Source organism: Melopsittacus undulatus, chromosome 7 (genome assembly GCF_012275295.1).
Source record: "Melopsittacus undulatus isolate bMelUnd1 chromosome 7, bMelUnd1.mat.Z, whole genome shotgun sequence".
Classification (NCBI taxonomy): domain Eukaryota; kingdom Metazoa; phylum Chordata; class Aves; order Psittaciformes; family Psittaculidae; genus Melopsittacus; species Melopsittacus undulatus.
The window spans coordinates 47,993,020-48,012,784 of record NC_047533.1 but is presented as its reverse complement, the minus strand read 5'-3'; the positions used below and the strand labels follow the sequence as shown (position 1 = coordinate 48,012,784).

Sequence of the window (19,765 nt, the reverse complement as noted above, 5' to 3'; positions counted from 1 at the left end):
CAGGTTTACTGGTTTGCTTTTTTGGATTAAATCACATGGGAGTTGGCTACCCTTATTTCTTACTAAGGTTTTCTATTCCTTTTGCTATGTATCACTGACACTCCTCTAAATGTACTATCTTCATACAATAAAACATAATGATTCCATTAAAATAATGGTATACCATGGACTCAGGTGGAGTAACTTGCTGTACTGCAAAAAACTTTCCTCCAAATACGCCTGACTATGGCCTTATGTCCTGGTTTCAGATGGAATAGAGTTAATTTCCTTGCCAGTAGCTGGTGTTTTGGCTTTAGTCCAAAAACAGTATTAATAACACACGATGTTTTAGCTGTTACTAAGTAGCACTTACTCTGATCAAGGACTTTTCAGTTTCTCATGCTCTGCCAGTGAAGAGAGGCACAAGAAGCCAGGAGGAAGCAGAGACAGGACCTCTGACCCAAACTAGCCAAAGGGGTATTCCATAAAACAGCATGTCATGCCCTGTCACGCAGAAGGACCAGTCACTGCTCAGGTTGGGCTGGGTGGTGAGCAATTGTACTGTGCATCACTGCTGATTGTTGTTCTGCTTTTTTTTTTTTTTTTCCTCTTTTAGTTTTGTACCTCTTTCCTTGTCATTTCCCTATTATTAGTAGCAGTATTAGCATTAGTAGTAGTGTTAGTACTGTATTGTACTTCAGTTATTGGGCTGCTCTTACCTAACTTGTAGTGTTCACATTCTTCCAAATCTCCTCCTCCTCCCGCCTAGGGAGTGGAAAGGCACAGGGGGGTGAACAAATGGCTGTATTGAGCTGAGTTACTGGCAGGTCTTAAAGTATGACACCTCAAATGATTTGGATCTTACTAGCAATGCTCCATGTCACACCACTCACAGTGTATTGTGAAAATGGTAGCTGAGTTCAGTCTTACCAGAGCTGAGATGCAACATGCAAGCACTCTCATGGGAATCTTGCCACCAACTTTCCTTAGATTAAACTCAAAATCTGAAAGTGTTTTTGAATAAATTTAGATACTCCTTTATATTTATAGAGCACATATCCTATGGGATTGAAAATGACAGGCATCTGCTCTGGTAAAGTTGGATGTAATATGAATATGATGACAGAATTTGAGTTCTTTCTTAATGCAGAAATGCAGACTTTCTTGAAGACAAATTAATAAAATCCAAGAAAGGACAGTTCTCTCTCTTGGTATAAAACAAGATATGATTGAGAACAGGGGCTTGGTTTCATTTCATAGTCTAATATAAAAGCTCACTAGCTCTGAGACAGACTACACCAGGGAGACAGAGCATTTATACTGTTCTGCTTCGTTACATCTGTGTTTTCCAAACCACAGAATAGAATTTCTTTTTCAATCTTCATTTCTACAGCAAGAAGGCAGGAAAGGTTATTATCATGTTGCTAAGGGAAATGCATCATCCCATCATCAAAAGCCAGTATTATAGACTGACAGTATTTGGAGAGAGTTATGGCTTGTAAAACCAGTCATTCACATTACTACTGGAACAATATTGCTGTCTCTTAGAGTGAGTCAGGAAGAAATAATAGAAATGGCTACATTTTATATTACTTTTATTTCTACTTAAGGGCACTGGCAGAGAGATCTATTTGACTTTCTGCTCTAGCTTCCATTTTGCTTGAATTCCAGTAGAAAATATTTCCCGTTTTGAAAATGAAAGATTAAATAATGCTTCCTGCCTTTTTTTTCTTGTATAATTTTCTACTGTAAAATAGAAAGGAAGAAGGTTTTTAATATGAAGAAATACCTTCATTTTTTTATTAGAGCAACTATTCCACTTCAAAGAAATAATTTACAACCCATTTGGAGCTATAGAAGGAACACTTCCTCTAAAAATAAATAAGGGCACAACCAAATACACGACAGCATATTTGCCAGAGTGCTCCTGATGCAAACAGAGCAGAGTTTGCATACCTCAGCTGAGAATTTAAGCATGAGAGTTTATTGTAAGTATTTTATTTCCTTACCACTTACAATTTCATCTGAGCTGAGCAGCCCATTTCTTTGTATGTGACATATCTTAGTGGTTTCCCAGGTACAGGGAGAAACAATAACTACCAAATCTGCCTTATGATGTTGAATAAATGTCAATGTGCATTTAATTTGGTTTCCCAAAAAGACATGTTTACTTTAGTATCTTGGTACAGCATTGCTCCATTTCAGCCAAATCTAACTGTGAGGTAGGGGTCTTGAAAACATTAAACCTCCAAAGAAGAAGAATCAGTGAATAGCTGGCTGTGGATACACCCATCTGTACCTCCACCAAGGAAACCACCAAACAAGCATAGTCCTTAACATTCTAATAGCAGGAATCAGCTGGCTAGCTAGCTGGCTATGAACTGCAGGGTGTAACTCTTGCTCAGACATACAGAATATAGTAAAAAGAAACAAACAGAAAAAAACAAAAAAAAATTTTTGAAGGGGTTGGATAGGTCAGATAGGCTGGTATTTCCTGCATAAGAGGCATGTGCAGGAGAGATGCAACTCTGCCTCATCAACCTTCATTAATTCTCCTTTCTCAGCTTTAATTCAGCATCATCTCTAAGTGACTGAAATTGCAACCCAAGCTATTGGTTGTTTTCACACAGCACATGGATACTTACTGGGGAAAGGGGAAATTTTAAGAGGGATGTTCCTGTGAGTGTAACTGTCCATATTATGACACATTTGAGACAACAGTCCTGAAAAACCAAGTTCCTTCTTCCTTCTCTCAGCAAACAACTGGCAAGATGACTGCTTTATTTGCAGCCACAGCTCCAAATACCTGGAAAGCTCCAGGAGACCTCTTCCAAGAGTCAGCCTGTGTCTAAGGCTATTCTGTGAACCAGGGCTGGATACCATGAAGTCAGGTGAAAAAGCGACATAGAACTACTTATTCCTCACAGCACAAAATTCACCAAGTTGTATCTGTTGTCCCGTCATTATTAAAATTAACTACAGCGAAAGGCTTACGGCTTATGCCAAAACTGTTTTATGATGTAACTTTTAGTCTCCTGCATTTTTGCGGTAACTAATCATTGTTTCATTAAATCATGCAGTTGAAATGAAATATAATGAGAAATCTGTTGATGAAAAATGACGTACACACATATACAGGAATGCAGGTATCAAAAAGTATCAAACACAATCTTATAAATAATGATTTAAAGCACTGCTTTGCTGGAAAAAATATCCCCTCAAAACCAATAACATTTTGTTCTAGGTATGTCTTGAAAATTGCATGTTATATAAACACATAAAAGAATATCTGATGATCTCAAAGTAATTTAAAGAATGGGAAGCAGTAATAATAACATTTATAGTAAAGCAGATAATACGATAAGCCAAAATTCATATACAGTGTTTACTATGAAATTAGTTAACTGTACCTTGAAAAATAATGGCTCCTCAGGAAGAGGGCTAACAGGGAGTGAGGTGGTGCTAGTAGCTGGACTCATGTCCGTACTCTGAAAGAAAAGCACATAGGGGTTTGCATTTCCAGTGAAGTTCTACAGACATCGTTTTACATTTGGGACTAAAAGAAAAAAGCTCAAAACCAACACTGAAAATCCAACAAAATTAGACTGACAAAACAACTGCAATCTGTACAGTATTTACCTTCAATTAGTAATAATATGTCACGAATGGCTATTTTGCATTTTCTTTATTTTAAATGAGCCCCCCATTCAAAGACTGAAACATATGCAAAAATAATAAACATACCCTGTCTTACAAAAGAGTAATACAAGAGGTTAACTGACAACACAAAAAATTTGTTCATATAAACAACTATGATATACAATTTTGGTTTAATTAGTATTTTTATTATTCTGGGGATGTCCCAGTAGTAAAGTTAGGAGGCATATTGAACAGTAAAGCAATATACTGAAGGAAAGTATTTGTATCAAAGTTAGAAAAAATATCACTTTCACATGAGTCAATATATCTTACAAATGAACACTAATATATGAAAAGAAACAGTTAATTGCAAAGTTAATACTGAAAATTAGTTAGCATATTTCAATGGACCTATCCTGTCAAAATGCTTGAAAGATTGGTCTCTTTTTCAGGTAATATTTCAGTAACCTATTAGTTAGTATGGTCATTATTTTTACAGATGTGACAGACATCAAAAGAGGTGTGTGGAAAATCTTAATAATTTGGAATTGTGATAATAATAGAACAAAATCTGGATTAAAAAAAATGCACAAAAGTTGTTCTGAAGAAAACCAGAATATATGATAAATCCTAGGAAATAAGTCCTTAAGTGCTAAAATTAAAAATATCTGCCATCAAAAGTAGCAACAATAAACCAAAAATAAAGTAATGGAGAATATATATATAAAATAAATTAAAAAAAAATTGCATGGGTTAGAAATTAATTTCCTTTTCATGCTATGGCATTGCAGTGCAGAAGGATTTAATGAATTGAACTTCTGCAATTAACTAATCAGCTGTCTGGTTTCATACTACTATAAATCTCTTTTGACCCCTCCCAAGAAGTCCAGATTCTGCAAGTGAAGAACACTGCTGCAACTATGAAGTTCTAATGGGTCATTCAGGAGATTTTTAAGCAGAGATACCATATTTTATTGAACCAACTGGTACAGGATTAAAACTGAGATGAAATCCTTACAAAATCCCTATTTTAAATCTCAGGTAGAGGACACAGACTTCAAAGTTAACACCTACTGAGAAAACCACAGAGTTTAATCAGATATGTATCAGTTACACCACATCTGAAAGAAAAAACAAGTTACTTGCTAAATGAAAAGGATGTAAGTAAAGGAGAAAGGAAGGGGGCATGGTAATTATTTCCAAGGAGAAAGAAAGATACAGGTAGTTTATAACCCATGGAACACACAGAAGTAGCTGAGGAATAGGAGAGATTATAACATGTCAGAAAGCCACTATCTTTGTTCAAGCCATTGCTCTAGCACTTACAAATATAACAAATTTTAAGCCTGATTCCTACACTGGATCATTAAGGAAACTGGTTGATATTTACCTAAAGGAAGTAAAATATAACTCTTTTAGATTAAACTCAAAGTGCAGACAAAACTGGAGACTTTGTCTGTAAGAATGTTGTGCCTTAAAAGCCAACAGTTCAGCTGAGGACAATTTGTCTTTTAATTTACACAGTACAGAAAAACCCTAAAGGGGGGTGGTGAAATCAAGTAACTGCTTTCCAAACCAAATCAAGCACCCTAATTTGCACTTACAAGTGTGTAGGAAGGCAGTCCAATCTTTTAAGCACTGAAACAGTCTCAGTATGAAAATCTGCAAAGTGGATTGGTACCTGTATGCTATATGAGCTGGAAGTTCTTCAGTGATAGCTGGAATCTAAGAAAGGTCAAACAGCCCTGAGGATGCTGAAGATGCTTTTAACAAAATGCCTCAAGGCTCAGCCACATGATGGCCTCAGAAAAACATCCACTTTTCTGTGATGATTGAACATAAGCCAGCTCAGGTCTGGATGCCACGCTGGTGCAGCACTGTGCCTGAACTAGAAAGGCTGCTGAGAGGTGGGCTATATTAGCAGGGGTACTGTCACTATATAGCTTCTGGACTGCAAATGGTTTGAGTCTGGCCACATAGGAGCACTGGCAGAAGAGCCTACATCTGGCTAGAACTGTCCATGTACATATAGCATCAGTGCCCCCCCTCCAACAACTTCAGTAATTTTCCTCTCTAAAGAATGCAGAGCAGGTTCTGTGCCAGTGTAAATTAAATCCAGTGGCACTAACACAGTTTATTATAGTGGAGAACTATAGCAAAAGGTTTGTTTCTACAGCTATTAAAAAAACTCTTTCCAAACTAATCACTGCTTTTAGAGATGTTGTCAGCTTGCCCTCCTGAAGGAACGTATAAACAATTACAAATAACATCACACCTTCCACCTAAATTTACCATCTCTAAGGTATTTGTCATGATCACACTTTATATACAAAAGATACATACAAAAAATACATACATACAAAAAAAACCCCTATTACTGTGAGTCCAATGAGGACTACTTTTTATTTTATGTTGCCTAAACCAACCCTGTTCTCATAAAAGCAGTCACACTTAGACTGGCTTAAAGCTGATAGATTTCAGTTATAGATTAACCAGAAGATGCTACACCATTAGGCTATAATAATATATTTTAAGTCATAGTAGATGCAAAACATAATTTGTATCATAATGATATATATTTGGCAAAATTAGGTAAATCAGGACAGCTCTAATTTTGCAGTACTTTGCTGTGCAAGTATAACATTTAAAAAGTATTTTTAATGCATAGTGATAACACAGCTGTGGTTTGTGGACTGAGCCTTTTCCCTGTATTGCTGGAAACCTCTGAGTGTTCTGGAGGGCAGAGAATTTGCAAAGCTTCAATCACCTAAACTCCATTTTTAAAATGTCTAAATACCAAGCAATTCAAGCATTTCTCAGAACAACAGTTTAGAAAATACCATCTTGTTCCTGTTGAAAACAACCCTGTGAGTTTTTCTTTCTGTGCTTTTAGGCATTTTTTTTAATTTGGTACAGGCTGTTAAAATCAGAAAATGAACATTATTAGAATATTTCTGATAGCTATCCCACAGTTATAATGATCAATGGTCAAATTTTCTTCTGATTTCTAGAGCTGATAAGCCTAAGTGTACATCATCCTTCTTGTGCAACTGGATTGGTATCAAGGCATCATTCTAGATGGTGCTAATCATTTAACTCTAGAGAACAATGTTAAAAATGTGATTAATTTCAGGAAATTTCTGGATATCAAGCCAAAGGAAGAAAACAAAGTCTAAGAGAAAAGTTTTCCAACTTCTGCATCCTGTTTGGGGATCCAGGATCATGATCCTCCTTGAGGACAAATTGCCATCATTTTTGCTGCATGAAAGAGAAAGCAGCTCCTTCTGAAGCTGTTTTAAAGTAATCACAGGCTTGGTTTTGTCTTGTTTTCTTCCACTTGCTATACCTACCTTGAAACAGAATGTTTCATAAGCCTACATAGTGACGTAAATTGCCTAACAGCAGGTTAGAGAATGTAGTCAGTGTTTTTCCAGCAACACAGAAGATCAAGTATATATAAATGTACACTGTTAAAACCACACTCCTTTGAAAACAAGTCATCTTCCAAGCTTCAGCAACTGTTCTTTAAACAAAAACGTACTCACTTCACCTCATAAATTTTATTCTTTCTTGCTACAAAACCCTTGTCTTTAATCTGATCTTCTCTGCAAAGGGGCCTATGCATCAATCTTTGTTAACTGTACCACAAAATATGGACCATCCACTGTATATCATTCACTGACAGAAGCCAATTTAATTTGTTACCACTGCTTTTCAACAAGGGTAAACACTGCAATGATAGCAGAGTTCTTTGGAGATCAGTATCACAATTTATTGATCTAAGAAGTTAATACTGACAGAGAAAACCTCCACTGGATATTTGAGCTAGAGATCAAATAAATCTTTATAATAACCGAAGAAAAGACAATCTGTGTCCTTTATAGCTTCTTCTAAGGAGTAGTGGATGAGTGTTGGACTGGCTTTCAGGGTGATAGTTCTAGTTGTACCAAACGTGATGCCACTAAGTATCATTTTATAACCTAGAAATGAAGTAGAACTAGGAAATTAAATAAGTGCAGTCAGCAAGCTCTGTAGTGACATTTTGATATACTGAAGGTAATCAAAGACCTGCAAATGGATTTATTAATGGGTCTGCATAACATCTTTATGAAATATTGTGCTTCAATATTATTATCCCACTTTATCAATTAAAGTAAAAAAGAAGGGGGAATGATTTGCCCAAAGCTATGAAGTGCTGTTAGAAACAAAGACAGGAATTAGGAACTAACAAGTCCAAGCACTCCATTTACATCCAGAGTGCGCAATGCTCCCCTACGTGCTTCTAAAGTGGCTTCTGCAGTTTCTGCATTACTTTTAGTCATGAAGAGTTTTTGCTCTTCCTGCAAATAAAATTACTATTAAAAATTGGTAATGATCAGAAAAAAGTGTAGACAATGAAATGAGCCTTCACCTCCCACCAGGCTTGACTAATTTCCCCCAACATCCTCAATCTAAGAATGGAAGTGATTCTTTAAAATGTGTTTAGGCCTATTTTGTAACACCTTAGAATACAACCCAGGTGGTTATTTATAAACCTATTTCATGTGTCTTTTATTAATAGGCATAGTTAATTATTATTACTAATATGGGCAATTATCAGCTGAGACATTTAATTACTATTTTCCAGTATTTGCCTGGTCCATTGCCTAGAGCTTGCTTTTCACATAGCTTGAAAAGCTGTGTGGTTCTTGCATCTAACCTGGATTATGAGGTTATTATCAGAGGGGTGAAGCATAAATTACAGCTGGTTCTTACTACCTCTTTTTATGCCGGTACATGAGGTGTGGATAGCCAAGTTTTTAGTTGTTCAATTATCCACTGATTCTGAACTAGCATTTAGTATATGGGTAGGCAGGCCAGCTTCGATTCCTCCTACCATCTAAGCAAAGCTAATCACCCGAGATGTGAAATGCAAGTGAGAAATTTCACTTGATCTGTCACTTAACAGCATTTGTATGTCCAGTAATGTTTAATTTAGATTCCGACTTCTCAGGAACTCTGAGCAAACATATTGAATGTAATATTTTGCACAGCAATTTTTATTTATTTTTTTTTCAGCAAGGAAGAATTGGGATGAAGGATATTTTGTTGACTATTATTTGTTTATAATTTGAAAAATAGCTGGAAATATGCTCTTTTAGCCTTTTCATTAGGCTAAATTAATTATAAAGCCCATAACCATGAAGCAACATAGACAGTCCATGGTTAGTTGCAGTCCTATGGTGTTTGAAATAGTTAGACTCAGATTACATTTTCAAGTTATTCAACTTATATTTAATTTACACAAATATTTAAGTTTGCTAAGCTAGCTATCTTCCCCCTCTCTTTATATTAAATGCAGAAGTGTAAGAATACCAAAGTACCAGGCAAAACTACTATTAACTGCTTTTCAGTTTCTAAAAATGGGAATATGAAAATGCCTAACACCAAAAGTACCTAGTAGCTGGCATGAGGAGAACACATTAATAAACATGTTTTAAAATTTGTAAACAAAACAGAAATTTGAACTAAGCCTCTTAACAGGGGCTCAAGAATTAGAGGTTGCTGGTTTACAATTGAGTACATATAGAGGGGATAAAACAGTCTTTTTTATAAGAATATGGCATTTTCTCATACTAGAAAATGGCATATATAACACTATATAACTAATAGATTTATTTAATAGTAAATATGTCCTCCTTTCTGCTCTTTTTTTTCACCTTGATTTTTCATTGTTTAACTTTCCAATCTGTCTTTATTCCCTGCTTTCCTTCATGAGACTCATGATAAACAGAGACACAAGTTTCCTTTGTCAGATAACTTCCTGGCACACAGAGGTTGGATAAAGGATCCATTAATATGTTGGAGAAACCCACTTTTTTAACCTTCCCAAACAGCAAATTCACTCTAGTTAATCTCTAAAATACCCCTTTCACTTCTATTGGCAAGCAGAATGTAATTTCAAAAGTAATTTGGACAATGACTTTGGGGTTAACATCTCTTTGTGAAGAATACCACAAGATCATCAATGACTGTCACTGTGCGAGTTGGGATCACTACTATGACACATTATATGAAACGCAAGTCCAGCCATACTTTTATCCTAATGAAAACCAGGGGGTTGCTTTCACAGACGCAAACACTTTGTTGACAAGACAGCAGAGAACTGATTTCCTTGAGCAAAACTCTACTCCCTCCCTCAGTTTCTATTGTTTCTTTCATACTTCATTGACTATACTATCCAGCCATGACATTTTGTTATTGTATATTCTTCCCTTATAATATCATATAACATCAGCTTTTTCTGCTCTTTCAGCAGTCAACTGAGAGAACCAAGTACTCTCCTGGGATTTTAATCTGCAGGCTGCCTACTTCAATTGCTTTTCTTCAGGAGATCCTTCAGGTTGAAAATATACACCTTTTTTTCTCAAACTGCTTTCAGTTTTGTAGCAAATATGACAGTTATCTCATACAGCAAGTTTAGTGATGGCTTTTTCTTACTCGTCACGAAGATATTTTCTTTCTCCACAGCTTGCATCGCAGCACTAACAGTAACCGGACAGACTCCACACTACAGCCATAGCATGAATCTGGAAGAAAATGTCTGCATCCAGTCAAAGGAGTTTACCAGCAAAGTATCTCTGTGCTTTCCCAAACTCCTACATCTTTCCTGTATACAGATGCATTGTTTTTCTGCTCTGACAAATAAAACACTTTGAAAAGAAGTAATCAACTAATTAAACAGAGAAGTTTCAAATCTGATAACAGAATTGCCTCCCCTCCCTCCATTACACATCCACGCATGTTCTGCATCATTACGTATCTAAACATACTGGGACAAGCTATATGCTGGAGCCAAAAAGGATCAGGTATTAATACAAACAGTAGATGCGCCTACAGTTATACTAAAGAGGATAAAAACATACAGAGAATATACATTCATATGCTTCTGGATATGTGGAAATAATTCTTTTGATGTGTTAGGAAAAAAGTGCTCCTGAAAACAGGTTGCTCTGTAAGTTCCTCTGAACTATCCACAAATGGCCACTGCTGAAGCCAGGCTTTAGGTGCCACTTTCATAAAACCAGTTCCTATGCTCACATACTCATACAATTAACTGTTCTCCACAAAGCTCTGATGTTCATCATCTCCTTACAGCCTATGTAACATCTTTTTTAGTCTACAAGAGAAAGACACAATTCCTTGAAGACATCTATTTGCACTTGCTATTAATGAATGTTTTTCCTTAAGGTACAAGTTTTCTCATACACTAAACTCATGTCCAAAACACTACACATGCTTTACTGTTCATTACACCCTTTTGCCCATAAGCACAAAGGGATATAGGTGATACCTCCTGCAACACACTGTGATCAGTTTTCTGCCTACAGTTTCCATGCCACATTATTTTAATCTAAATGAGGAAAATGTTTTATAATATTAATAACATTTATTTTATAAATCTGAACATAAAATGAAGCCAGACTGATTTTCGTTAATAATTTCCTGCTCAATTGTCTGGCTGTTTTCTACTTTTATCTTACTTTGTAAGCACCAAGAACAACATTGTCAGATTTTCAAACTGCTGTTTTTATGTGAGGCTGTTTTATTTTTCTGTGTTTCTCAAAAAGATTCAGATGCCTTCAATTGCTATGCATTTCACTGAGGTTTTAACAAGCCACTTTGCACTTTCTAAATGTTGTGACTGCAATTATTCTCACTTCTTCATCAGTACTCAGAAGGGTTTTTACAACTTCAGTATGGAACCACTTCTGACAGGGTATTTCAACTTGTTGAGATGCAGAGGCTTCATGCTCAAAACTGTCTTGAATTCCCCAATAACAGCTTAAAGGAAACATTTTAAACATCTGCATCTGTCTGCTGCTAAATCAAGTAAGACAGATTTCCCTCCTTTCTCCACCCACCCCCCAGCTGCAAGAAAAGCAGAAAATTTATGATTAGAAATACACTTTTCTTGGCTGCAGTACTTCTTCAGTACGATGCTGTTAGAAATAAAAGGTAAACATTTTAAAAGTGTTTTGCCATGTTACTTGCTTCACGGTGTTTTTATCAGTAATGTTCTCTAATGATTTTAAGAAGTTGAATCCCTTTGTTTAATATAAGGCAATATACTAACTCCTGAAATGCAGAAATTCTGATTATCACAAACACAGCTTTAAAGCATGCTAAGCCTGCTTTTTGGTTTAGCAAGCAGGCTCCAAAGGGGGCTTGGTCAAGGCAGAACAAATATTCCTTGATTTTGTAAATAGGTGGTGCTCTGTGTTTCTACTTTCATACAGCAGCTTTCATTCTTCAAGGAAAGATCAAGAAGGGTAAGGCATGACAGGAAGGAACTTCAACTCCCACCCTGGCAGAAGGTTCAACAGAAACTACCCCAACTGCAGTAAGGTCTCCACAGTTCTACTTGCCTTTCCATTCTCTAGCCTAACACTTAATTCTCCCACCAGCTCAAATCAGGATATGTCAAGACTCTGGGCTCTTTCTTACCTTTCAGGGTACTTGCATAGCATCTTCTACTCACCATAGTTCTCAGTCCCACACTCATCTCACCACCAACAGTATTCCTGTTTTGCTATCCATCTGGACCTTAAAGTCTTCCCACCTTCTCTACCTTTCACCCTTCTTTTAGTCAATGCCCATCCCCTTCAGCCCATATATATAAGCTGATAAATATCACATATTAAAATACATTTAATATATAAAAAGAATATGTAGTATATATATAGTAATATATTCATATACATATATTTTATATCAAATTACATACAAAAAATTGACTGAAGGAATCTCTTTATGTAGTTGCTATGATATAGTAGCCATACAACTGGTTTGCTACTGAAAAGATACAGAGTGAAGCTGGCCAAATACTGCTCTGAAAAATACCTCAGGTTTTACAACAGTGAACCTCTGTTTTGACACAGCTTCTCAGCCCCAAGCTCTGTACAGTCTGGTGAGGCCAAACTGCACTGCTTAAGAAACTGATGCATCTTGCAAAGGAATGGAGGAGTTAGAAGTGGCCTGTTGTAGTACTTAGGCACTGCATTATCGTTATTTTTAGAGCTTTCAGAAGAGCTTTTTGTTTTCATTTTTGTGTTTTTCAATGAAATTGTATATTAAGATTACTGAGATATTTGAATAGCATTTTATAAAGCCATTAGCAGTAAAATATTCATTTTTCACTTATACTATGTCCAAGAACACAAATTACTATAATTTCTTTCTACCCTTCAACATTAATTGGGGAACCAGGGAGAAAAATTGAACACACCTTTCACATTCATTTAACTACAATGAAATATAAAGAGCTCTTTGAATGAAAAAACAGTTACAAAAAAAGTACTGTCTGTTTTCTTTGGAATTATTGTTATATGCATCTCTGCTATTGTATTTATGTATTTATTTATATATTTGTATGCATTTATATATTTATTTCCTAGTTTGGTAATTCCACAAAGCAAGGCTAAAGTATGGGATTAATCACCATGTGATAAACCAGTATTCCTTGAGATAGCTTTGGTAGAACTACTACAAGAATAAACCAGCAAGAGACAAAGCAAATGAGGACAGACGTCAGCAAACTCCTAGGCTCATGCTACAAGCTAGGACTTTATCCATATTCATGCTATACCACAAAGCAGCTGGCAGCCTGGCTTATCTGATGGCAACCTCTCTCCATCGAATTTCTTTTATCTGCTTCTTTTCCCTTTCCCTTGAATCCACCACTACGATTTTAGTTCTTGGCAGATGCTACTGCTTACAAGAATGTCTGTAGGCTCAGTTATGGTAAAAACAAAAGTTTCTCTTGGCATCGTTGTTGCATCCTCTGCTTCTCCGCACCACAAAGGTGATGGCACATGCTAACAGCACTTGGCTGCTGCAGTGAGGTCACGTGGTTCTCACTGCATCAGCTGTTTACAGAGGCAAGCTTATACAGAGCAAAATGCATGGGACTCCATTGTCTTAGGCATAAGCTATCACCTGAGTTACAAGCAAAAGCTAGTTCCCCAAATACTTCCTAAAACTCCCAACAACTCCAACTGAAATTTATATCTAAAAGGATACACACCCTGAGAGGTCATAGGATCTTCAGGCAGCAGAAACATCTGGGTTTAAGTGATGCCTATCGGGAGAGCTTGGCTTAAAAGCCTGGCTCACATTATTTCTTATATACTCTAGCTCTTACACTGTTGCTGCTCCCAGCCTTTCAGGGGTGCTAAGTTCAACACCAAAATTTCATCAGTCTGCTTTTCCATAACTTAAAGCTGGGACCATTTTCTATTTACCTCCATCAGATACTGTGTAGAGAGGAGAACCTTGGAAAGGCATTGCTCTGACAAAAAAGACAAATGATTTTTGGCAAAGTGTTTGCACTAGAATAAAGTAAACAGATCAAATATGAGAAACTTTTAGCACATACACTGCAGATGAAAAAAAATACTTGTGGGACATTTTCAAAACAAAACGTTAGTCTTGAGGGAATGCTAAAATCAAAATTGCCCATGCCTATCTATTTCATAATATCTTTCACTTAATGGCCACATACTTCTTTTGCCACTAGTTCTGCTTCAATCAGAGCACATGATTTTAAAATCTAGAATTTAAAAATTCTCAACTTTCCAATTTTTTTTTTAACATATGACACACATATTGCAACACTGGGATGTTGCAAAGGGTCTGGAAGCTGCCCACATACCATCAGAAGAAAATTCTGCTGTCAGGTTTCAATCCTTTCTAGTCTAATGGCTCCATTTCTTTCACTCAGCTATGCTTGTCCTTCAGTAATATAAAGTCTAATTGTTTTCTGTATTAGAAGGGCAATGGATGGGTGCCCAGCAACAGTTTTAATCCTTGTCATAGCCAGAGCCATGGAGTTCAATACCAGGAGTTCTGGAAAACCTTACGTTAAATAAAACCGTATTAATACACTTTTTCAAAATAAGGAGAATTTTCAGCTTTTACTGATGGCTCTTAAAGATGATACATTAACAGTGAATACAAATGAGTTGTACATTACTTTTCATTTGCTTGTTTTCTGCAAAGAAGAGTACTGCAACTAGTAAGCAGGAAAAAAATGAAAGTCTGTAGCTTTTTAACAGATGCACACAAAAATCCAATAAAAATTTTTCATCATTCTAATGTGGTTTTCATGAAGAATAACAGCGATTTTCACAGGATTCTTGCTGAATGCTTCTGACAGGTTATTATAGGCAAGTACCCGAACTTAAATTTAAGTAAGAATACTGTGGTTTGAAAAGCTATTTGCAGGCATATATTTTTCAGAGGATTTCTACAACACCACACAAACTACAAAATGATGAATATTGGTATTTCCATCTATTTACCACAAGTTCCCTAAAACAAACAAAAAAAAACCCTACTTTTTTAATGTCACTAGTAAATGCATATTTTGGGAGCCTGTGAAAACCAAGACTAATTGCCTGAAAGTCAGACTATGTTTTAGAAAATAAGATGTCTATCATCCTGTAACCAGGCACTAAAACCAACCAGGCTTGAAATCTGAAGAGTTCTGTATGAAACGCCTATACCGCTCTTCATGAACTGCGACTGCACTATGCTAAAATGGAACCCTCCCACCAAACACAGACTGAATCTAGGTCAGATACATGTATTAAAAATACATAGTAAAAGTAAGAAAGAAATGACAAACCTTAACTACTGATACTGCTAAAGCCTTTTCAGGAGAAGACTGAAGCTTAAGCAAGTGAAAGCAAACTGCTCTTCAATGACTGACACAGGCCAAGAAGATACCCCTCTCACCACAGGCAACAGTACTGGATTCCAAATGCTTACAAATACATATCTAATGTCGTGAGTCTGCATGGATTCCTAAGCGATCTTAAACATCTAGAAGAGGAAAAAAAAAAAGGCGCAATATTTCCATTCATTCCACTGAGAGGCAAAATTACTGAACGTTTTCAAAAGAATAGCAAAAAAAAGACAGCATTTCCTTGAACACAGGATGTCATAATATTCTGAATTTTCAAAAAGACAAGCACAGGCCTTCACCAGCTTTACACAGCAGTGACTTATACCCAGCAGTGACAGATTTCAGTGATTAATGTCTCCATTTTATAGACAGATATTTTTTATAGAATTTTCCATTCTATATACAGATAGGAACAGCCTCATGCTCATGGGCCATTGTCCTCGTGGGGGACTTCAACCACCCTGATATATCTGTTGGAGGGATGGTATGGCCCGGTTGCAGAGATCATGAGATGGTTGAGTTCGAGATTCTCAGAACAGTGAGAACAGTATGCAGCAAGCTCACTGCCCTGGACTTCAAGAGAGCAGACTTTGGCCTCTTCAGGAACCTACTTAGTAAGATTCCATGGGATATAACCCGTAGAGGGCAGAAGGGCCCAAGAATGTTGGTTGACATTCAAGGATCACCTGCTACAAGCTCAGGAGTGTTGCATCCCAACTACAAGGAAGTGCAGCAGGAGGGTCAAGAGACAGCCATCGACGGATAAGGAGCTGCTTGTCGTGGTTTAAACCAAATCCTCACCGTACTCTCACTCACTACCCCCTTGCTCCCCCAACTCCCGGAGAGTTAGGAAGGAAAATCCAAAGAATGTAGCCCCCACGGGTTGAGATAAGAACGGTTTAATTGCTAAGGCACAACACAAATCACTACTGTCATTACTACTACAAATAATAATGATAAAGCGAAAAGAATACAACACACCACCAGCCACCGACCCATAACTCACTCCACCCTGCCCGGCCGAGCACCGCGTGCTCCCTCCTCCATTTTCCTCCAGAGCTCCACCCCTCCAGCTCTCTCTCCCCCAGTTGCATCCTGGGCATCACGTGCTGTGGTATGGAATAACTCATTGGCTAGCCTGGGTCAGGTGTCCTGTCTCTCCTTCCTCCCGGTCTCCCCTCCTCCCCGGCAGAGCACATGCTCAGAAAAGGCCTTGAATAAAAACACCCTCAAAACATGCTTGCTATCAAGCAACTGTTCCCAGCCCAGAAGTCAAAACACAGCACTGCACCAGCTACAAGAAGGAGAGAAAATGACTGCTACTGCTCAACCCATGACACTGCTGAAAAACTCAGAGGGAAGAAAAAGGGTCGTAAAAGGTGGAAGCAAGGACAGGTGGCCTGGCAAGAATACCGGGATGTTGTCCGGGAAGCTAGGGAGCAGGTTAGGAAAGCTATGCCCAGTTGGAGTTAAACTTGGCTAGGGATGTTAAGCATAACAGGAAGGGATTCTATAGGTACACTGCAAATCAAAGACAGACTAGGGACAACGTGAGCCCTCTCTGAGAGCTATCAGGAGAACTGGCTACCCTGGATTTGGAGAAGGCTGAGGTTCTGAATGACTTCTTTGCCTCGGTCTTCACTTGCAAATACTCTGACCGCACCACCCAAGTCTTGGAAGGCAGACTCAGGGATTGTGAGAATGAAGACCTTGGGCCCACTGTAGGAGAGGATCTGGTTCACGACCATTTTAAGAACCTGAACATGCACAAGTCCATGGGACCTGATGAAATCCATCCGCGGGTCCGGAAGGAGCTGGCAAATGAAGTTGCAAAGCCACTGGCCATCATATTTAAAAAATCATGGCAGTCAGGTGAAGTTCCCAATGACTGGAAAAAGAGAAATAAAACCCCCATTTTCAAGAAGGGGAAAATGGATGACCCAGGGAATTACAGACCAGTCAGTCTCACCTCTGTGCCTGGCAAAATCTGGGAGCAGGTTCTCCTGGAAGGCATGCTAGGGCACATGAAAAACAACAAGGTGCTTGGTGACAGCCAGCATGGCTTCACTAGGGGAAAATCCTGCCTGACCAATTTGGTGGCCTTCTGTGACGGGGCTACAGAAACAATGGATAGGAACAGAGCAGTTGACATCATCTACCTGGACTTGTGCAAAGTGTTCGACACTGTCCCACATGACATCCTTGTCTCTAAATTGGAGAGACATCAGTTTGATAGATGAACCACTCAGTGGATAAAGAACTGGCTGGATGGCCACATGCAAAGAGTTGTGGTCAACGGCTCAATGTCCAGTTGGAGACCATTAAAAAGTGGTGTCTCTCAGGGATCGGTGTTGGGACCAGTCTTGTTCAACATCTTTGTCACTGACATGGACAGTGGGATTGAGTGCACCCTCAGCAAGTTTGCCAATGACACCAAGCTGTGTGGTTCGGTTGATACGCTGGAGGGAAGGAATGCCATTCAGAGGGACCTTGACACGCTTGTGAGGTGGTCTGATGCCAACCTCATGAAGTTTAACCATGACAAGTGCAAGGTCTTACACCTGGGTCAGAGCAATCCCAGGCACAGCTACAGGTTGTGCAGAGAAGAGATTCAGAGCAGCCCTGCAGAGAAGGACTTGGGGAGTGTTGGTCAATGAGAAAATGAACATGAGCCAGCTTCAGTGTGTGCTCGCAGCCCAGAAAGCCAACCATATCCTGAGCTGCATCAAAAGCATGACCAGCAGGTCGAAGGAGGTGATCCTGCCCCTCTACTCTGCTCTTGTCAGACCCCACTTACAATATTGTGTGCAGTTCTGGTGTCCTCAACATTAAAAGTACATGGAACTGTTGGAACAAGTCCAGAGGAGGGCCACGAGGATGATCAGGGGACTGGAGCACCTCCCATATGAAGACAGGCTCAGAAAGCTGGGGCTGCAGCCTGGAGAAGAGAAGGCTGCGTGGAGACCTTACGGCAGCATTCTGGTATCTGAAGGGGGACTATAAGGAGCCGGGGAGGGATTCTACATTGGGGACTGTAGTGATAGGACAAGGGGTAACAGATTAAAACTTAAACAGGGGAAGTTTAGATTGGATATAAGGAGGAAGTTCTTTACTGTTAGGGTGGTGAGGCACTGGAATGGGTTGCCCAGGGAAGTTGTGAATGCTCCATCCCTGGCAGTGCTCAAAGCCAGGTTGGACAAAGCCTTGGGTGACATGATCTAGTGTGAGGCATCCTTGCCCATGGCAGGGGGGTTGGAACTAGATGATCTTAAGGTCCTTTCCAACCCTAACTATTCTATTATTCCGTGATTTATCAAGCTATTTCAAGCAGATGAAGGTTACTGTCCTATCATGTATAATCAGGGCCTGAAGTGAATGACAATAAGGTTCAGTTTATGCAATCAACACCAAAGGAAAAAGACAAGGAAAAATTAAGTGGAGAAAAAAAAAGTAAAAATGTATGAACATCAAAATAGCACCAATAACTTTATTTCTATTTTGAGTAGTGCGATCATTTCTGCAGTTTCAATTGAATACATCCATAATTAAAGCTGATTAATGGTTCATAGTAGAAAATGAATATAAATTTCAATTTCATGATCATTTAAATACTTTCTAAGCAAAATAGGGTTTTCTTCTTCTTCTCATTTATGTTTGTGCCTTGAGTGCACAGATTTAATATTCATCTTATAGCATCTGTAGAAGCAAGGCTAAATTTACCTGTGAGCTACAGTCAGTCAGTTCCTCCAGGACTAAACTGTATCTTCACTATGGACTGTCCAGGCAGGGAGCTACTGTATAGCTGCCTAGAACATGAACACACACAGTGAAGAATCTGTTCTGGTCTAATCTCCCATAAGAAAATTTTTCACACAATTGCCAGTGTGAAACACAACTAAACTCTATTTTAAAATTGAAAGAAACCCATTTCTCTGTAAATGCAAATTGTAAATGTGCAGTAAGCACCTCTTCTGGACAAATCCCAATTTTTTTTCTTATGCCTTGAATTTATAAAGCAAAATACAGAAACTGGAAATTTGAAAAGGTCAAAGCCTTCTGCACAAAATCATCTACCTCTCCAGCTAAGAGTGCTGTAGAACAATTCAGCTTAAAGTCTTCTGAGTGATTATTATCAGAATAATTGCTAAAAATAGCATCAATTGCTAGACACTGGGAAGAAAAAGAACAGGGTGTGACTGCTGAAAAACAAGCCTGAAGAAAAAGAACCTGTGTCTTTTGTGCTTATTTTGACATGAGTATTTAAGATTTTGACTTACTGAATTTCAGCTACCTACACAGACATACCAGTCATTTGACATATTATATTTTAAAGAAAAGTTCTTTATTTTTACATGTTTTGTGAAATATGGAATCTGTTTTCTTTATCCTAAACAGAATAAAGAATAGAAGTTAACAGTA

The 19,765-nt window shown here is 38.0% G+C and overlaps 1 protein-coding gene across 1 annotated transcript in view; it reads right to left on the bottom strand.

The window, feature by feature from the left end:
• CCSER1 (coiled-coil serine rich protein 1) overlaps positions 1 to 19,765 on the bottom strand; it is a 446,682-nt gene that overhangs the window by 99,327 nt on the left and 327,590 nt on the right. The window contains exon 8 of the mRNA XM_034065046.1: positions 3,390 to 3,467. Coding sequence (XP_033920937.1) covers positions 3,390 to 3,467 — 78 coding nt within the window. The remainder of the gene's footprint in view (positions 1 to 3,389; positions 3,468 to 19,765) is intronic.